The sequence below is a fragment of the Phycodurus eques genome, chromosome 15 (assembly GCF_024500275.1).
Source record: "Phycodurus eques isolate BA_2022a chromosome 15, UOR_Pequ_1.1, whole genome shotgun sequence".
Classification (NCBI taxonomy): domain Eukaryota; kingdom Metazoa; phylum Chordata; class Actinopteri; order Syngnathiformes; family Syngnathidae; genus Phycodurus; species Phycodurus eques.
Window position 1 is genome coordinate 1707774 of NC_084539.1, and position 14042 is coordinate 1721815.

Sequence of the window (14042 nt, forward strand, 5' to 3'; positions counted from 1 at the left end):
GGGCAAGGATGCAAGTACTGTAAATAAAAGGACTTCTTTTGATTTCTCTCCAGGAGAGTTCATCTAAATTATCACAGGCTCTTCCTACAGACTGGTTGATCTATGATGAGATGAGCAGAGGCCATGGGATTGCCAGTGTTCGCTGTTGCACTTTGGTGACACCCATCACTGTAGCCATATTTGCAGGCGGTTACAGACAGCTCAACTCTGCCCCGCATGAAGCGTCTGTTCAAAAAGGTAGTTATTCGAACTTAACCTAAGGTACTATACATGCACCTAAATTTAAAAACAAATAATGTGCACGTGCTGTCTTTGTATCAAAAATATCTGCAACGTTCCCTAAATTGTTGTTTGCTTACGAAACAAAATGCAGTGCAACAAATTACAAAATAACACCTTAGAAGCATCATCATGAAGTGCTTTTAATGGTTTCAATTTCAGTCAGAGCTCAACATTTTACCATTTTGAAAAGGAATGAGGGATTTCTAACTGAATTCCCCTTTTTAGTACTAAAGTTGAATCGACTCACCAGAAGTCAGAAATTTATCAAGCATAACTTCCAACCAAAATGTTTTTTGTTCAGGAATGCAGGTAAATCACATAATTTGACATTTGAATGAAGAAATAATGTCCTTTTATTCTCTTAGATTTGAGCATAAAAAAATATTGAGTGAAAGAGCTCTAGATTTTCATTTACAGGGGAAAAACAAGATTTTGTAAATTACCAATGTTAATTTACAGCAACAACAACATTGGGTGGTGGTCTCAAAAAATTAAGTGCTGTATATATTTTACAGCTGTTGGCCAGACATTTCTAGGTCCATTCACACAAACATATATGGGAAAGTTACCTGTTTATGAACTATAACCACAGTGGCACACGTTAGCAATATTGAGGCAGCAGTTGACTTATGCAAACTCATTTGATTGACAGGTAGAGGTTTCGCATCACAGTCCAAAAGCTCGAGGGCGGGCCTTATTTTACATTTTATTCATCCATCCATCCATTTTCTGAGCCGCTTCTCCTCACGAGGATTGCGGGCGTGCTGGAGCCTATCCCAGCTGTCATCGGGCAGGAGGCGGGATACACCCTGAACTGGTTGCCAGCCAATCGCAGGGCACATACAAACAAACAACCATTCGCGCACTCAGTCACACCTACGGGCAATTTAGAGACACCAATTAAAGCATGTTTTTGGGATGTGGGAGGAAACCGGAGCGCCCGGAGAAAACCCACGCAGGCACGGGGAGAACATGCAAACTCCACACAGGCGGGGCCCCGGGGATTGAACCCGGGTCCTCAGAACTGTGAGGCTGACGCTCTAACCAGTCGACCACCGTGCCGCCACATTTTATTCATCCTTTATTAAACCAGGTAAAAGCTTATTGAGAGATACAATCTCTTTTTCAAAAGCCAAGAGCCAGCAGAAATTATATAGTACATAATGCGACAGCGTTAATACAAACATTCTGATTTAAAAACAGTGACAAAGCCCAAATGTTTTCGAGTAAATTTTTTTGTCAATTCCTTTGTTTTTGTTGTATACTGAAGATATTTGGGTCTCAGATCAAAAGTTGAATATGAGAAAGTTCTGAATTCCAGCTTTTATTTCATGGTATTCACCTCTAGATGTGATAAATAACTCAGGAGGTACGCGACTGAGGAGAGCATGCGAAGTGCGTGCGTGCGTGCGTGTGTGCGTGTGTGTGTGTGTATGTTTGTGTGTGCGTGCGTGTTGTGGCCCAGGTGTAGCAACAGCGGGAATAAGTAAGCGAGCCAATGAGTGTCCTCTGCAAGAAACTGCAGTAAAGAGGTTTGCAACAACTAGATTCAATTGATTGCACAAGAGTAGAGTGCCCGCTATCTTGAACCGGGAGTTACGTGTTTGTACACACCCCATATTGACAGAAAAAACAGAATTGTTGAAATTTATGCAGAATTAAAAAGAAAAACTGAAATATCACACAGCCATAAGTATTCACACCCTTTGCTGTGACACTCATATATTAAACTCAGGTGCTGTCCATTTCTTCTGATCATCCTTGAGATGGTTCTACACCTTCATTGGACTCCAGCTGTGTTTGATTATACTGATTGGACTTGATTAGGAAAGCCACGCTGTCGAAGACCATACAGCGCACAGTGCATGTGAGAGCAAATGAGAATCATGCGGTCAAAGGAACTGCCTCAGAGCTTAAGGCACACATCTGGCCAAGGGTAAAAAAAATAAAAAATTCTGCAGCACTTAAGGTTCCTAAGAACACAGTGGCCTCCATAATCCTTAAACGGACGACGTTTGGGACGACCAGAACCCTTCCTCGAGCTGGCCGTCCGGCCAAACTGTGCAATTGGGGGAGAAGAGCCTCGGTGAGAGAGGTAACGAAGAACCCAAAGATCAATGTGGCTGAGCTCCAGAGATGCAGTCATGAGATTGGAGAAAGTTCTCCACCAGTCGGGGCTTTATAGCAGAGTGGCCCGACGGAAGCCTCTCCTCACTGCAAGACACATGAAAGCCCGCATAAAGTTTGCAAAAAAAAAAAAAACCTCCGAAGGACTCCCACGATGGTGAGAAATAAGATTCTCTGCTCTGATGAGACCAAGATAGAACTTTTTGGCCTTAATTCTAAGCGGTATGTGTGGAGAAAAGCAGGCACTGCTCATCACCTGTCCAATACGGTCCCAACAGTGAAGCACGGTAGTGGCAGCATCATGCTGTGGGGGTGTTTTTCAACTGCAGGGACAGGACGACTGGTTGCAATCGAAGGAAAGATGAATGCGGCCAAGTACAGGGATATCCTGGACGAAAACCTTCAAGAGTGCTCAGGACCTCAGACTGGGCCGAAGATTCACCTTCCAACAAGACAATGTCCCAAAGCACACAGCTAAAATAACGAAGGAGTGGCTTGAATGACCCAGCCAGAGCGCTGACTTAAACCCAATTGAGCATCTCTGGAGAGACCTGAAAATGGCTGTCCACCAACGTTCACCATCCAACCTGGCAGACCTGGAGAGGATATGCAAGGAGGAATGGCAGATGATCCCCAAATTCAGGTGTGAAAAACTGGTTGCATCATTCCCAAAAAGACTCATGGCTGTATTAGCTCAAAAGGGTGCTTCTACTATATACTGAGCAAAGGGTCTGAATACTTATGGCTGTGTGATATTTCAGTTTTTCTTTTTTAATAAACCTGCAAAAATGTCAACAATGTTTTTTTTTTTTTTTTTCTTTCAGTATTGGGTGTTGTGTGGACATTGAGGGGAAAACAATTAACTTAAATTATTTTAGCAAATGGCTGCAATATAACAGAGTGAAAAATTTAAGGGGTTCTCAGTACTTCCCGTACCCACTGTGTGTGTGTGTGTGTGTATATATGCGTGAGAAAATAGTCGAACAGTTTAAGGACAATGTTCCTCAACGTACAATTGCACGGAATTTAGGGATTTCATCATCTATGGTGCATAATATCATCAAAAGGTTCAGATAATCTGGAGAAATCACTGCATGTAAGCGGCAAGGCCAAAAACCAACATTGAATGCCCGTGACCTCCGATCCCTCAGGCGGCACTGCATCAAAAACCAACATCAATGTGTAAAGGATATCATCACATGGGCTCAGGAACACTGCAGAAAACCAATGTCAGTAAATACAGTTCGGCGCTACAGCTGTAAGTGCAACTTGAAACTCTACTATGCAAAACAAAAGCCATTTATCAACAACAGCCAGAAACTTTGCTGGCTTCTTTGGGCCAGAGCTCATCTAAGATGGACTGATGCAAAGTGGAAAAGTGATCTGTGTTCCGACGAGTCCACATTTCAATTTGTTTTGGGAAATTGTGGACGTCGTGTCCTCCGGGCCAAAGAGGAAAAGAACCATCCGGACTGTTATGGACGCACAGTTCAAAAGCCAGCATCTGTGATGGTATGGGGCTGTGTTAGTGCCAATGGCATGGGTAACTCACACATCTGTGAAGGCACCATTAATGCTGAAAAGTACATACAGGTTTAGGAGAAATATATGTTGCCATCCAATCAATGTCTTTTTCATGGACGCCCCTGCTTATTTCAGCAAGACCATGCCAAACCACATTCTGCACGTGTTACAACATCGTGGCTTCGTCGTAAAAGAGTGCGGGTACGAGACTGGCCGGCCTGCAGTCCAGACCTGTCTCCCATTGAAAATGTGTGGCGCATTATGAAGCGTAAAATACGACAACGGAGACCCCGGACCGTTGAACAGTTGAAGCTGTACATCAAGCTAGAATGGGAAAGAATTCCAGCTACAAAGCTTCAACAGTGTCCTCAGTTCCCAAACGTTTCTTGAATATTGTTAAAAGAAAAGGTGATGTAACACAGTGGTAAACATGACCCTGTCCCAGCTTTTTTGGAACGTGTTGCAGTCGTAAAATTCTAAGTTAATGATTATTTGCTAAAAACAATGAAGTTGATCAGTTTGAACATTAAATATCTTGTCTTTGTCGTGTATTCAATTAAATATAGGTTGAACATGATTTGCAAATCATTGTATTTTTTTGTTTGTTTGTTTTTTAACACAACGTCCCAACTTTATTGGAATTGGGGTTGTACTTGTGTACTGTATACTTGAGTATCTTCAAACGTATTCTCTAGCATTTTAGACAAAAGTTAAAACATCAATGACCGCTAGGGGGCATTCAAGGATAGGCCACTGACATAAATTTAGGTCAAATCAGCATTACAACATCAACATAACAGAAATAATGGGTGCTAACTTACTGTAATTAAATTACTTTAATAAATACTGTTAATGACATCCTTACTCTAACTTTCTCACTGTCCCGGCCAGCTATATGGTCGGGTGTTGTCCAGAGTTTGTCTTTTTGGCTTTTCCTTTGTTTTTATTTTGTTGTTTTTTCCACGCTGTGTTACATGAACGCGACATGCTCCTCCTTGTGTACATTCTTCAGGTGCCCGAACAAATTTGTTGTTGAAGCATTGAGATGACGTTCCCCCACTACAAATAACTTGCGTGTTGTTTGTCTGAGACACCGCAAAATAGTCCCACACCGATGACGTGGTTTTTTTCAACGACAAGATTGAAAAAAACCTTGCCCTGTCAGATAGTTACAGTACTACGCCACAATAGATTGAACAATGCTAAAAATAAACTTTTGGATTCATACACGACGGCGACGCGGAGTAAATGTCTTGTGCGCAGCCAAACGATAACGTCATTGATCGGATCGGCGAATTATGACAAGAAGGTCGATCAGCATAAGATGCAAATTATCGACCGATGCCGATCAGATCGGTATAAAGTCTACTGATAACATTCACACAACTTGACACAAATGGATTTGAATGGCTACTAAAGGTAACCATCCACCCCTGTGATCTGTCTGCTTGTAATCACTGTGTGTATAAAGGTTCAGTGAGTTTCTGGGTTCCTGACAGACACTTGCACTGACATCTCTGGATTCTTAGTCATGGGGAAAGCAAACTGAACTGTATGAAACAGGAAAGGGATATAAGAAAATATCCAAGTAACGGAGAATGCCAATCAGCTGTGTTCCAACTCTAAGTGGAAAATGAGAGATTCTGTTGAAACCAAACCACGATCAGGTCGTCCAACAAAATTTTCTGCCACAATAGCCAGGAAAGTAGTTTGAGATGCAAAGAAAAACCCACAGATGACTTCAGCTGAAATACAGGAAATTTCCACTCATCAGCCCCGGAAGCTGCGCATGGGACGTACTTGGATATTTCAACATGGTAATGGTCCAAAACACAGAGCCAAGTCGACCTATCACTGGCTACAGCAGAATAAAGTGAAGGTTCTGGAGTGGCCATCTCAGTCTCCTGACCTCAATATCATTGAGCCACTCTGGGGAGATCTCAAGCGTGCAGTTCATACAAGACAGCCCAAGAATTTACAGGAACTGGAGAAGAATGGTCAGCTTTACCATCAGAGAAAATAAAGAGCTTCATCTACAACTACCACAAACGACTCCACACTGTCATTGATGTTAAAGGAGGCGATACACTCTTAAAAACTGGGCTATGTGAACTTTTGATCAGGGTCATTTGTGTCGTTTCTGTTGTCATTATGATTGCCAAAAAGTAAACAGTCGTTTGATAAGAAATGGCTTCACCCAAGCACTAACCATGAGTGAAAGAGAGGTTTTTGTGTTATCATTCCTATTCTCTGAAAAATGACCAAGAAATCATAAATTCTGCCAGGGTATATAAACTTATGAACACAACTGTGTGTATATATATATATATATATATATATATATATATATTCATTTTGAAAAGTAGCTCTCAAGGCAAAGAAAGTGTGGCCACCCCTGATGTAGACAAATACATTCTGCTCTGATCTAAAAGTTGTTTTTTGCTATCATTTTGTTGAATTTGATTCAAAAGACGCTGCCTCTTTGCCATTATGTTCTGTCCTTCAGGGAGTCCAGTGGATGACATGAGTGACAGTGAGACAGAGGACTCCGCTGAAATAAGAATTGATGAGTGGCTCATTTTCCAGACAAACAGTGAGGTATAGAATAATTGCTGTCAACAATATTTCAAGAGTGATATTTACAGTACTTTTTCCAAGTTTTTGTTACAGCCTTATTCTAAAATGGATTAAGTGAATCAAGAAATCCTTAAAAAGTCTACACTCAACACCCCATAATTACGTTAAAAGGTTGTTTGAGACTTTTATGAGTTCAAACTCTTGAAAATGAATAGTTAAATAAAAAAGGAATAAATAATAATAAATGAAAGTATTCACAGCCTTTGCTATGAAGCTCTAAATTAAGAGCAGGTGCATCTGGTTTCAAATGATTATCCTTGAGGTCCTTCGAGAGGTTAATTGGAGTTCACCTGTGGTAAATTCAGTCGATGTGGACATGTTTTGGAAAATCACATCTGTCTATGTAAGGTCCCATAGATGAAAATGCATTTCAGAGCACAAACCAAGCAAGACGTCAAAGGAATTATATGCAGGATTATTTCGAGGCACAGATCTAGGAAAGGGTATTTAAAAATAGCTGCTGCTTTGAAGGTCCCAATGAGTGGCCTCTGTTATCTGTAAATTAAATAAGTTTGGAACCACCAGGAGTCTTCCTAGTTCTGGCTGCCCAACTAAACTGAGTGATCGGGTGAGAAGGGAACATTCTGGATGCACTATAAATATCCGTGCAAAAGCCACAGTGCGTACAGACAAAGCATCTTTTCTAACCTGATGTAACTGGAATGAAGGTGATGGATTAGATGAAACCCATGGTAATATAGTTCATCACACAAGTTGTGATTTGTTTTGCCCTGACCGGCTCGACGCAGTCATCACATTTCAATCAAAATTATTTTACTATAATACAAGTACACTTGAATGAACAACCAGTGTTTTTCCATAGTTGTCATTGTCCTGTATAAATGCAATATTGATTAATATTTTACCTACGAACACTGAATCTATCCAATTTACACTTAACAATTATTATTATTTATGTATTTTATTTTTTTGTGAATGGATCATTTTTGGTGCATGTTTCAATTCTAAATGCTTAATTTTTCATCAGTACTTTCCGGCTATATTATGATTTTGGAATATGCTGTCAGTCAGCAGAATTGGTGTTTGACCTGAGGAACAAGTGGCATAATCTGTTCAACAAGAGAATCTGTCTGTCCAATACCTGGTCTCAAGAAGATGAGGTGACCATTCAAACCTTCATTTCCGTAAGTCATTTTTGTTCCCCCTAAAAACTCAATTTGTTTATGCTTTCTAACAATATGAACATTAGCACAACTATTGTACCCTTGCAACACTAGGCTATTGGGTAGAATTACGGATCTGCTGGTCTACAACCTCAACCCGAGCAGCTACCCACATTTCAGTGTACACACGTCACATACAGTGGGTACGGAAAGTATTCAGACCCCCTTAAATGTTTCACTCTGTTATATTGCAGCCATTTGCTAAAATCATTTAAGTTAAATTTTTCCCCCTCATTAATATACACACAGCACCCCATATTGACAGAAAAAAACAGAATTGTTGACATTTTTGCAGATTTATTAAAAAAGAAAAACTGAATATCGCACTACCATAAGTACTCAGGCCCTTTGCTGTGACACATATATTTACCTTGGGTGCTGTCAATTTCTGATCATCCTTGAGATGGTTCTACACCTTCTTTGGAGTCCAACTGTGTTCAATTATACTGATTGGACTTGATTAGGAAAGCCACACACCTGTCTGTAGAACAATTATTATTAATTTCCTTCAGTGGTTGATTTTTAGCGAGATTATAGAGGGCTCAATCCCCACTTCAATTGCCGTCCTCTTTCGCCTGGCGAAGTTGCTTAGGTTTGGCAGTTAGAAATGTGAGATATGTGCGAAATGACTTTGTTGGTGCACACACCTCTTCACAGAAACTGATATAGGATGTCACAGTGTATATTCATCCAGGCTCCCAGTTGGAGTTTCAAAGACACTCCATGTCATGGCGAATAGAATGACTTACAATTCAAAAACAGCGACTCCCAAGTCCGGGCTGCCATTTTTCGTTGATATAGAAGCATATCCCGCCGCCTTTTGCTTTCCCCAATAACTCCGTGATGTGGTCTGCCCAGTGCCCGGAAGCATTACAGCGCCATCGGGGACGCGTTCACAAAGCCACGTCTCCGTGAAGCACAGGGCGACGTCCTAACACTTACTTGTCTTTGTGAGAAGATGAAGCTCGTCCATTTTGTTGAGTAAGGAGTGTAGATTCGCGAGGTGAATCGACGGGAACGGCATGCGGAATTATCTCTTACGGAGCTTGACCTGCATTCCGGGTCGTTTCCTTCTACGTCGCCTTTGCCTCCATGTTCCGTACACCGTGGCCCCCGCTGCAGTAAGTAACTCGGAGAAAAAACTGAGCTGGTTTGTGAACGTTGGTGAAAGTAAGTCCGGGCTAGACTACCTAATGTGAGTCACGTAATGTCTCCAAAGACGAAGGAAAAACACAAAAACATAGTCGTCGAGTGCATGGAACCGAGGCGACCACATGGTTAGGCACCATCAAGACACACATCTTCCAAAAAGCTCAACTTTCATCTTGTCAGTCCACGTAGTATTCTCTCAAAATTCTTGGAAATCATTCAGATGTGTTTGTTTGTTTTTGTTTTTTTTGCAAAAGGAATTGGTCAGCAGTGTTTTTCGCCTTGGAACTCTGCCATGGATCCCATTTTTGGCCAGTCTCTTCCGTATTGTCGTGTCATGAACGCTGACCTTAACTGAGGTTGTCCTAAAGTTCCTTTGTGGCCTCCTGGAAGAGTCATTGCTGTTCTCTTGGGGTCATCATTGTAGATCGGCCACTCCCGGGAAGGTTCACCATTATTCCATGTTTTCTCCATCTGAGGATCATGGCTCTCCCTATGGTTCTCTGGAATTCTGAAGCTTTAGAATTGGCTTTTGTAACCGTTTTGCAGACGCTCTCGTACAGTGAAGACACTCTTCTGCTCTCTCTGCTTGCTTCACCTGTTTGCATTTTTCTTGCCGATCAGCTTGTTTTTCTTCTTCCAAAGAAATTGTCAGTGACTTCTCTATTTTTAAACCTGTGTGACAGTACTTTTTTTTTTTAGAGCAGTCAGTTGTTGCCGTATTCCAATATTTTCTGATACCCCTTACCATTACGTGAGCCTGCTAATTAGCACAACCCTGCTATTAGCAATGAGAACAGCAACACGATTCCTCCTTTTTTCACTGAAGACTATCACAAACTGCTACAGAATGTGGCGGTCCTGGGAACGAACATCCACCGTCTTGAAGTGCATGTGAATGTAAATGGACAGTCTGGGAATGAAACCACTCTATCGATGTCTCAAAATGGTGAGCAGAAGATTATCGAGGAATCCGGCTGGCCAGCGTTGCGTGCTTCTTCAAACCCGAGACAGCGGCCATGGCTACAGCGAAGGGGAAGAAAAGAGGACGCAAGTCAATGGAAAACATTGACATCAGACCCTGGCCAGGAATGCTCATCCCTCACCCCCACTGAACGGTATGACACTAAATCATACCAAAAAAAAAAAAAATGGCACCCCAAACGGTAAATGGAGCTATCAAAGACGTGAAACGTTTTTGTAGTGAGAAGAACACCGAAGTACTGCGTTTTACCAATGATATGGTTTCTGATATTTCATTGATCTCCTAACAAAGGTGCGACGCTGTAGGCATCGGCTCACCTATGACTTGAGAAAAAACTGTGCAGTAAATTGCAGATGTGTTGTTGTAGTTTCATCATCAGAATTTACCCATTTACATTTTAATTTTTTTATTTTAATTGATGTTTCATGCTGTGGTAAAAAAAAAAAAAAAAATTTACTCAGTACTTGAGTAAAAATTTCACTGTGTACTTTTGACTCTTAAGTAATTTTGGAGGATTACTTTTACTGGAGTCACATTATTATCAAGTTACAGTACTCTTACTTGAGTACAATATTTGGCTACTCTACCCACCTCTGGAGCAGACATCCTCTATTGTTACTCTTACATTTAAGCAACATTTTTGCTCATCAAATCGGCACGTGTCGTATTTGTTGCACTGGGGCATCATGTACAAAGACTTGCGTGGATTTCCTCCTAAAAGATGGCGTACGCACAAAAATATTCAGATCTACGAAACTCTGTGTACTTATGAATCCAAGCACATTTCCTACATACATTCCAATCAACGTGGAAATGAGTGCACATGTTGAAGATATCAAAAACTTTGACTCCTTTTTGATTACTCAATTTATTGTTTTAATACAGAGGAGAGGGCACGCACACTGACAAAAAAAAAAAAATCATATTTTCTTTTTTAGGAGAAGAGGGGTAAATGATGTCAATTTAAACACATTTTAATCATGTGCAACCGATGTACATGTTCAAATGAAGTAAATTCAAAGGACTTTTTTTCAGCGGATGTGCTGGAGTCACGAAGCGATTGTGAGGGCAATAGGCGGCATAAATGATCGCCTCGATCAATTAATAGGTTTCGCCAAAGCACCAAAAGCTGCAGAAACGTGCGTACGCCAGCCATGCAGTTGGCGTGAGGCACCGCACATTTCCACGCTCATGTCACTCTTGATTCATCTGAACTTTGCCGTGAATAAGAACGGACGGCACGTTTTTGTGCGAACGCACCTTTTGTACATGAGGCCCCTGGTCTTTTGTATTTTTGCGTTGCGGTGCTGTATGTGTGAATATATAAGCATTTTTCGTGTAGGTAGATAATTTTGAGTTGGTCATTTCAAAGTACCGCTCAAGGCAAAAAAGTGTGGCCACTCCTGCACTACACAGTTTTCACTTGCTTTTTTTTGACTCTGGGTTCAAATAAGCCCATCGTTGTCATGGTAGTGAATGACATTCTTGTGTTGGCAAACCCAGCAGTGGAGGAAGGTGGGGTGTGAGTAGTGAATCATTTGCAGGACAAAACAAGTGGATCCTTGTGATATTACATTTTTAAAACGTGTCACATTTGAAGACAACTGAGAGCTGTTTTCGATTGTGAAAAATGACACAGTGTGTGTCCTTTAATTCATAACAGAATCTACAAAAGGATAAACTTTAAAAACGCATTAAAATTACATCCTTTAGGTGCTTACCACAGAGGAGCATGGAGCAGGCTTGAAGCAGCCCTCAGGGATAGGCCAGCGTCCCTGGACTTTGATGTCAGAGAGGTTCTACCAGAACTCAAAAGGCAGCCAAAAGCTTTCCTGCAACCCCACCGATGACAGGTAATCAAAAAACATTTGCATTTCAGTAGATTTAATTAATTTAGAAGTTAATAGGACTGGTGAATTTTTCAATATCAGTTTCCTTACTTGGTATGATACCGTTCACAGTTAAGACCATCAACTTGAAGCTTGAACGTTGCCATTTTTAACTTCAGAGGAATGTGGCTTTGTCAGTTGGAAGTGCACACACACAATTGTTTATGAAGAACAGCATGTGCCTAACTTTGACTGGGCTTTCTGCCAGTCAAACACATTTCCAGTTACACACACCACGGCATTCCAGAGTTTCAACATGTATTCCAAATACCAGTCCTTGACTGAACGATATGATTTCAGAACGTTAACACACAGTTCTGAACACGTCTCTACAGAAGTCAGTGTTAGTAAACGATAATACAGCCATTTAGACCCGTGCGTAATTTTGACACCAGCGGTCTTTGCCAGTGCCCATGTCATGTTACGAGCACACAGTGCACCACACATCGACATTTTCATCAACAAAGTAAATCGTATGTTTTGATCAAAGATAGTTAAAAACGTTTGACAGGAGGCTTTTATAATCTGAACCAAATATAATAAGGGACTAAAGTATGGGCGTAATCGTGACCACATCCTCCACATCGAAACTTGTAACATTTTTGGCATTTTCTGGAAAACACTAACCATGTTCCCATCAAGCTCAAATGCTGCCGCATGCCGGTCGTATGTAAGCCGAAAATGGTTCTGGGTGATCGATGTCGCAAAATAGTCGGCCGTTTTTGTTATTTTGTCCAAGTCGCTCGAACGAAAATATGACCGCCACGTAAGAATGGAAGTCAATAGTGTCTACTACTCCTTCTGAAGCAATTGATTGATCCTTCTATCTTTTTGGAGGTTATCGCATCAATTCCAAATAGCCGTCGTAAAATGGTCGTTGTTTGTTTAGTTACGAAATTGAGTGGCCGCTTGCTCGTAACGCGGTTTGACCGACAAAGTTACGAGCACGATGCCCATTTCTAATAAGTGCCTCGAAGAAATCTCGCCGAGGAATGTCATTAACTTTAACTTCTCCTTTTAGCAGATATTGGCGAAGTGGTTCCATGATTTTGCCGATATTTTTCACACTGATCCAATTTCCGTTGATGACTGCTAAAATGTCACACTTCGGCGTTGGTCAAAAACCACATTAATGCGTTTGACATGTTTTTTTGCAAAATTCTTTATACAATATTATTTTCTATCTACATGTTGACACCTGATTACTGACGATACTGTTGTGTGTTAATATTTGATGCCTTTTAATCTATTTTGCCGTTAATAATTGCTCGTAACATTTCACCACATCCGTGGAATGACCCATATACATATTCAAGCAGGCATTCGTTGAGTAATATCATTTTCTTCACTGTACCATTCCCCTCTACACTCACATTCTCTCAGATGCTCCAGGACACATGGAGTTTCAGGCCTGTATTGGAAGAAACCACAGTGCAGTGATAAGTCTTCGCTGAGCAAAAAACATCTCATGGAGCAACAAGTCTCCACAAGCAATTCCACCTCTTCTGTGAGCTTGGACAGTCAGCCTAGCAGCCCATTCTCTTCTTCCTCAGGAAAGGTATTCCCAAATTTAAAAAAATCTGATCTGTCCATCCATTGCCTAAGACTCTAGTGGCTTAAAATTGTTTGCCAAAGTAATATACAGGTACATTTCAATGAATTAGAAGTGTCAAAAGATTAATTTAGGTAGTTCAATTCAAAAAGTGAAACTCATATTCTACACATGCACTCCACTCACTCAGTGAAACATTTGGTTTTTTTTTTAAATATGTATAATTTTGATGATTCTCGCCTGCAGCAAACGAAAACCCCAAATTCACCATCTCTAGAAACTAGAGAATATTGCGAAACAAAAGAATTAAAAAACAATGGAAATTATTTTTAATGTAGAAAATAGGCAGGAATTTGCCCTCTAAAAATATTTTTTCCATGTTTAATAAAGCTATATAATGTATGAGTACTGAAATAAATGAACTTTTCGACCATATTCTGATTTATTGAGATGTACCTTCGACTTTATACCGATCTTAGCGGTATTGGCCGATAATTAGCATTTTATGCTGATCGGCTTCAATCTCATAATTCGCCGATCCGATCTGCAAAAGACATTTACTCCGCCTCGCTATCGTGTACAGTATATTTGAATCCAAAAGCTAGTTTATTTTTAGCCTTGTCGCATGTGTTTTGACGTAGTAGTGTAAATATCTGACCGCCAATAAAGTTATTTAAAACAAAACAAAAATGTCTGCGATGTGGGACAGCTCT

General features: G+C 40.8%; 1 protein-coding gene across 1 annotated transcript in view; it reads left to right on the top strand.

Annotated features, from left to right (window-relative positions):
* Positions 1-14042, top strand: part of ythdc2 (YTH domain containing 2) — a 58463-nt gene that overhangs the window by 34404 nt on the left and 10017 nt on the right. The window contains exons 24-28 of the mRNA XM_061699535.1: positions 54-237; positions 6440-6531; positions 7599-7715; positions 11602-11741; positions 13161-13335. Coding sequence (XP_061555519.1) covers positions 54-237; positions 6440-6531; positions 7599-7715; positions 11602-11741; positions 13161-13335 — 708 coding nt within the window. The remainder of the gene's footprint in view (positions 1-53; positions 238-6439; positions 6532-7598; positions 7716-11601; positions 11742-13160; positions 13336-14042) is intronic.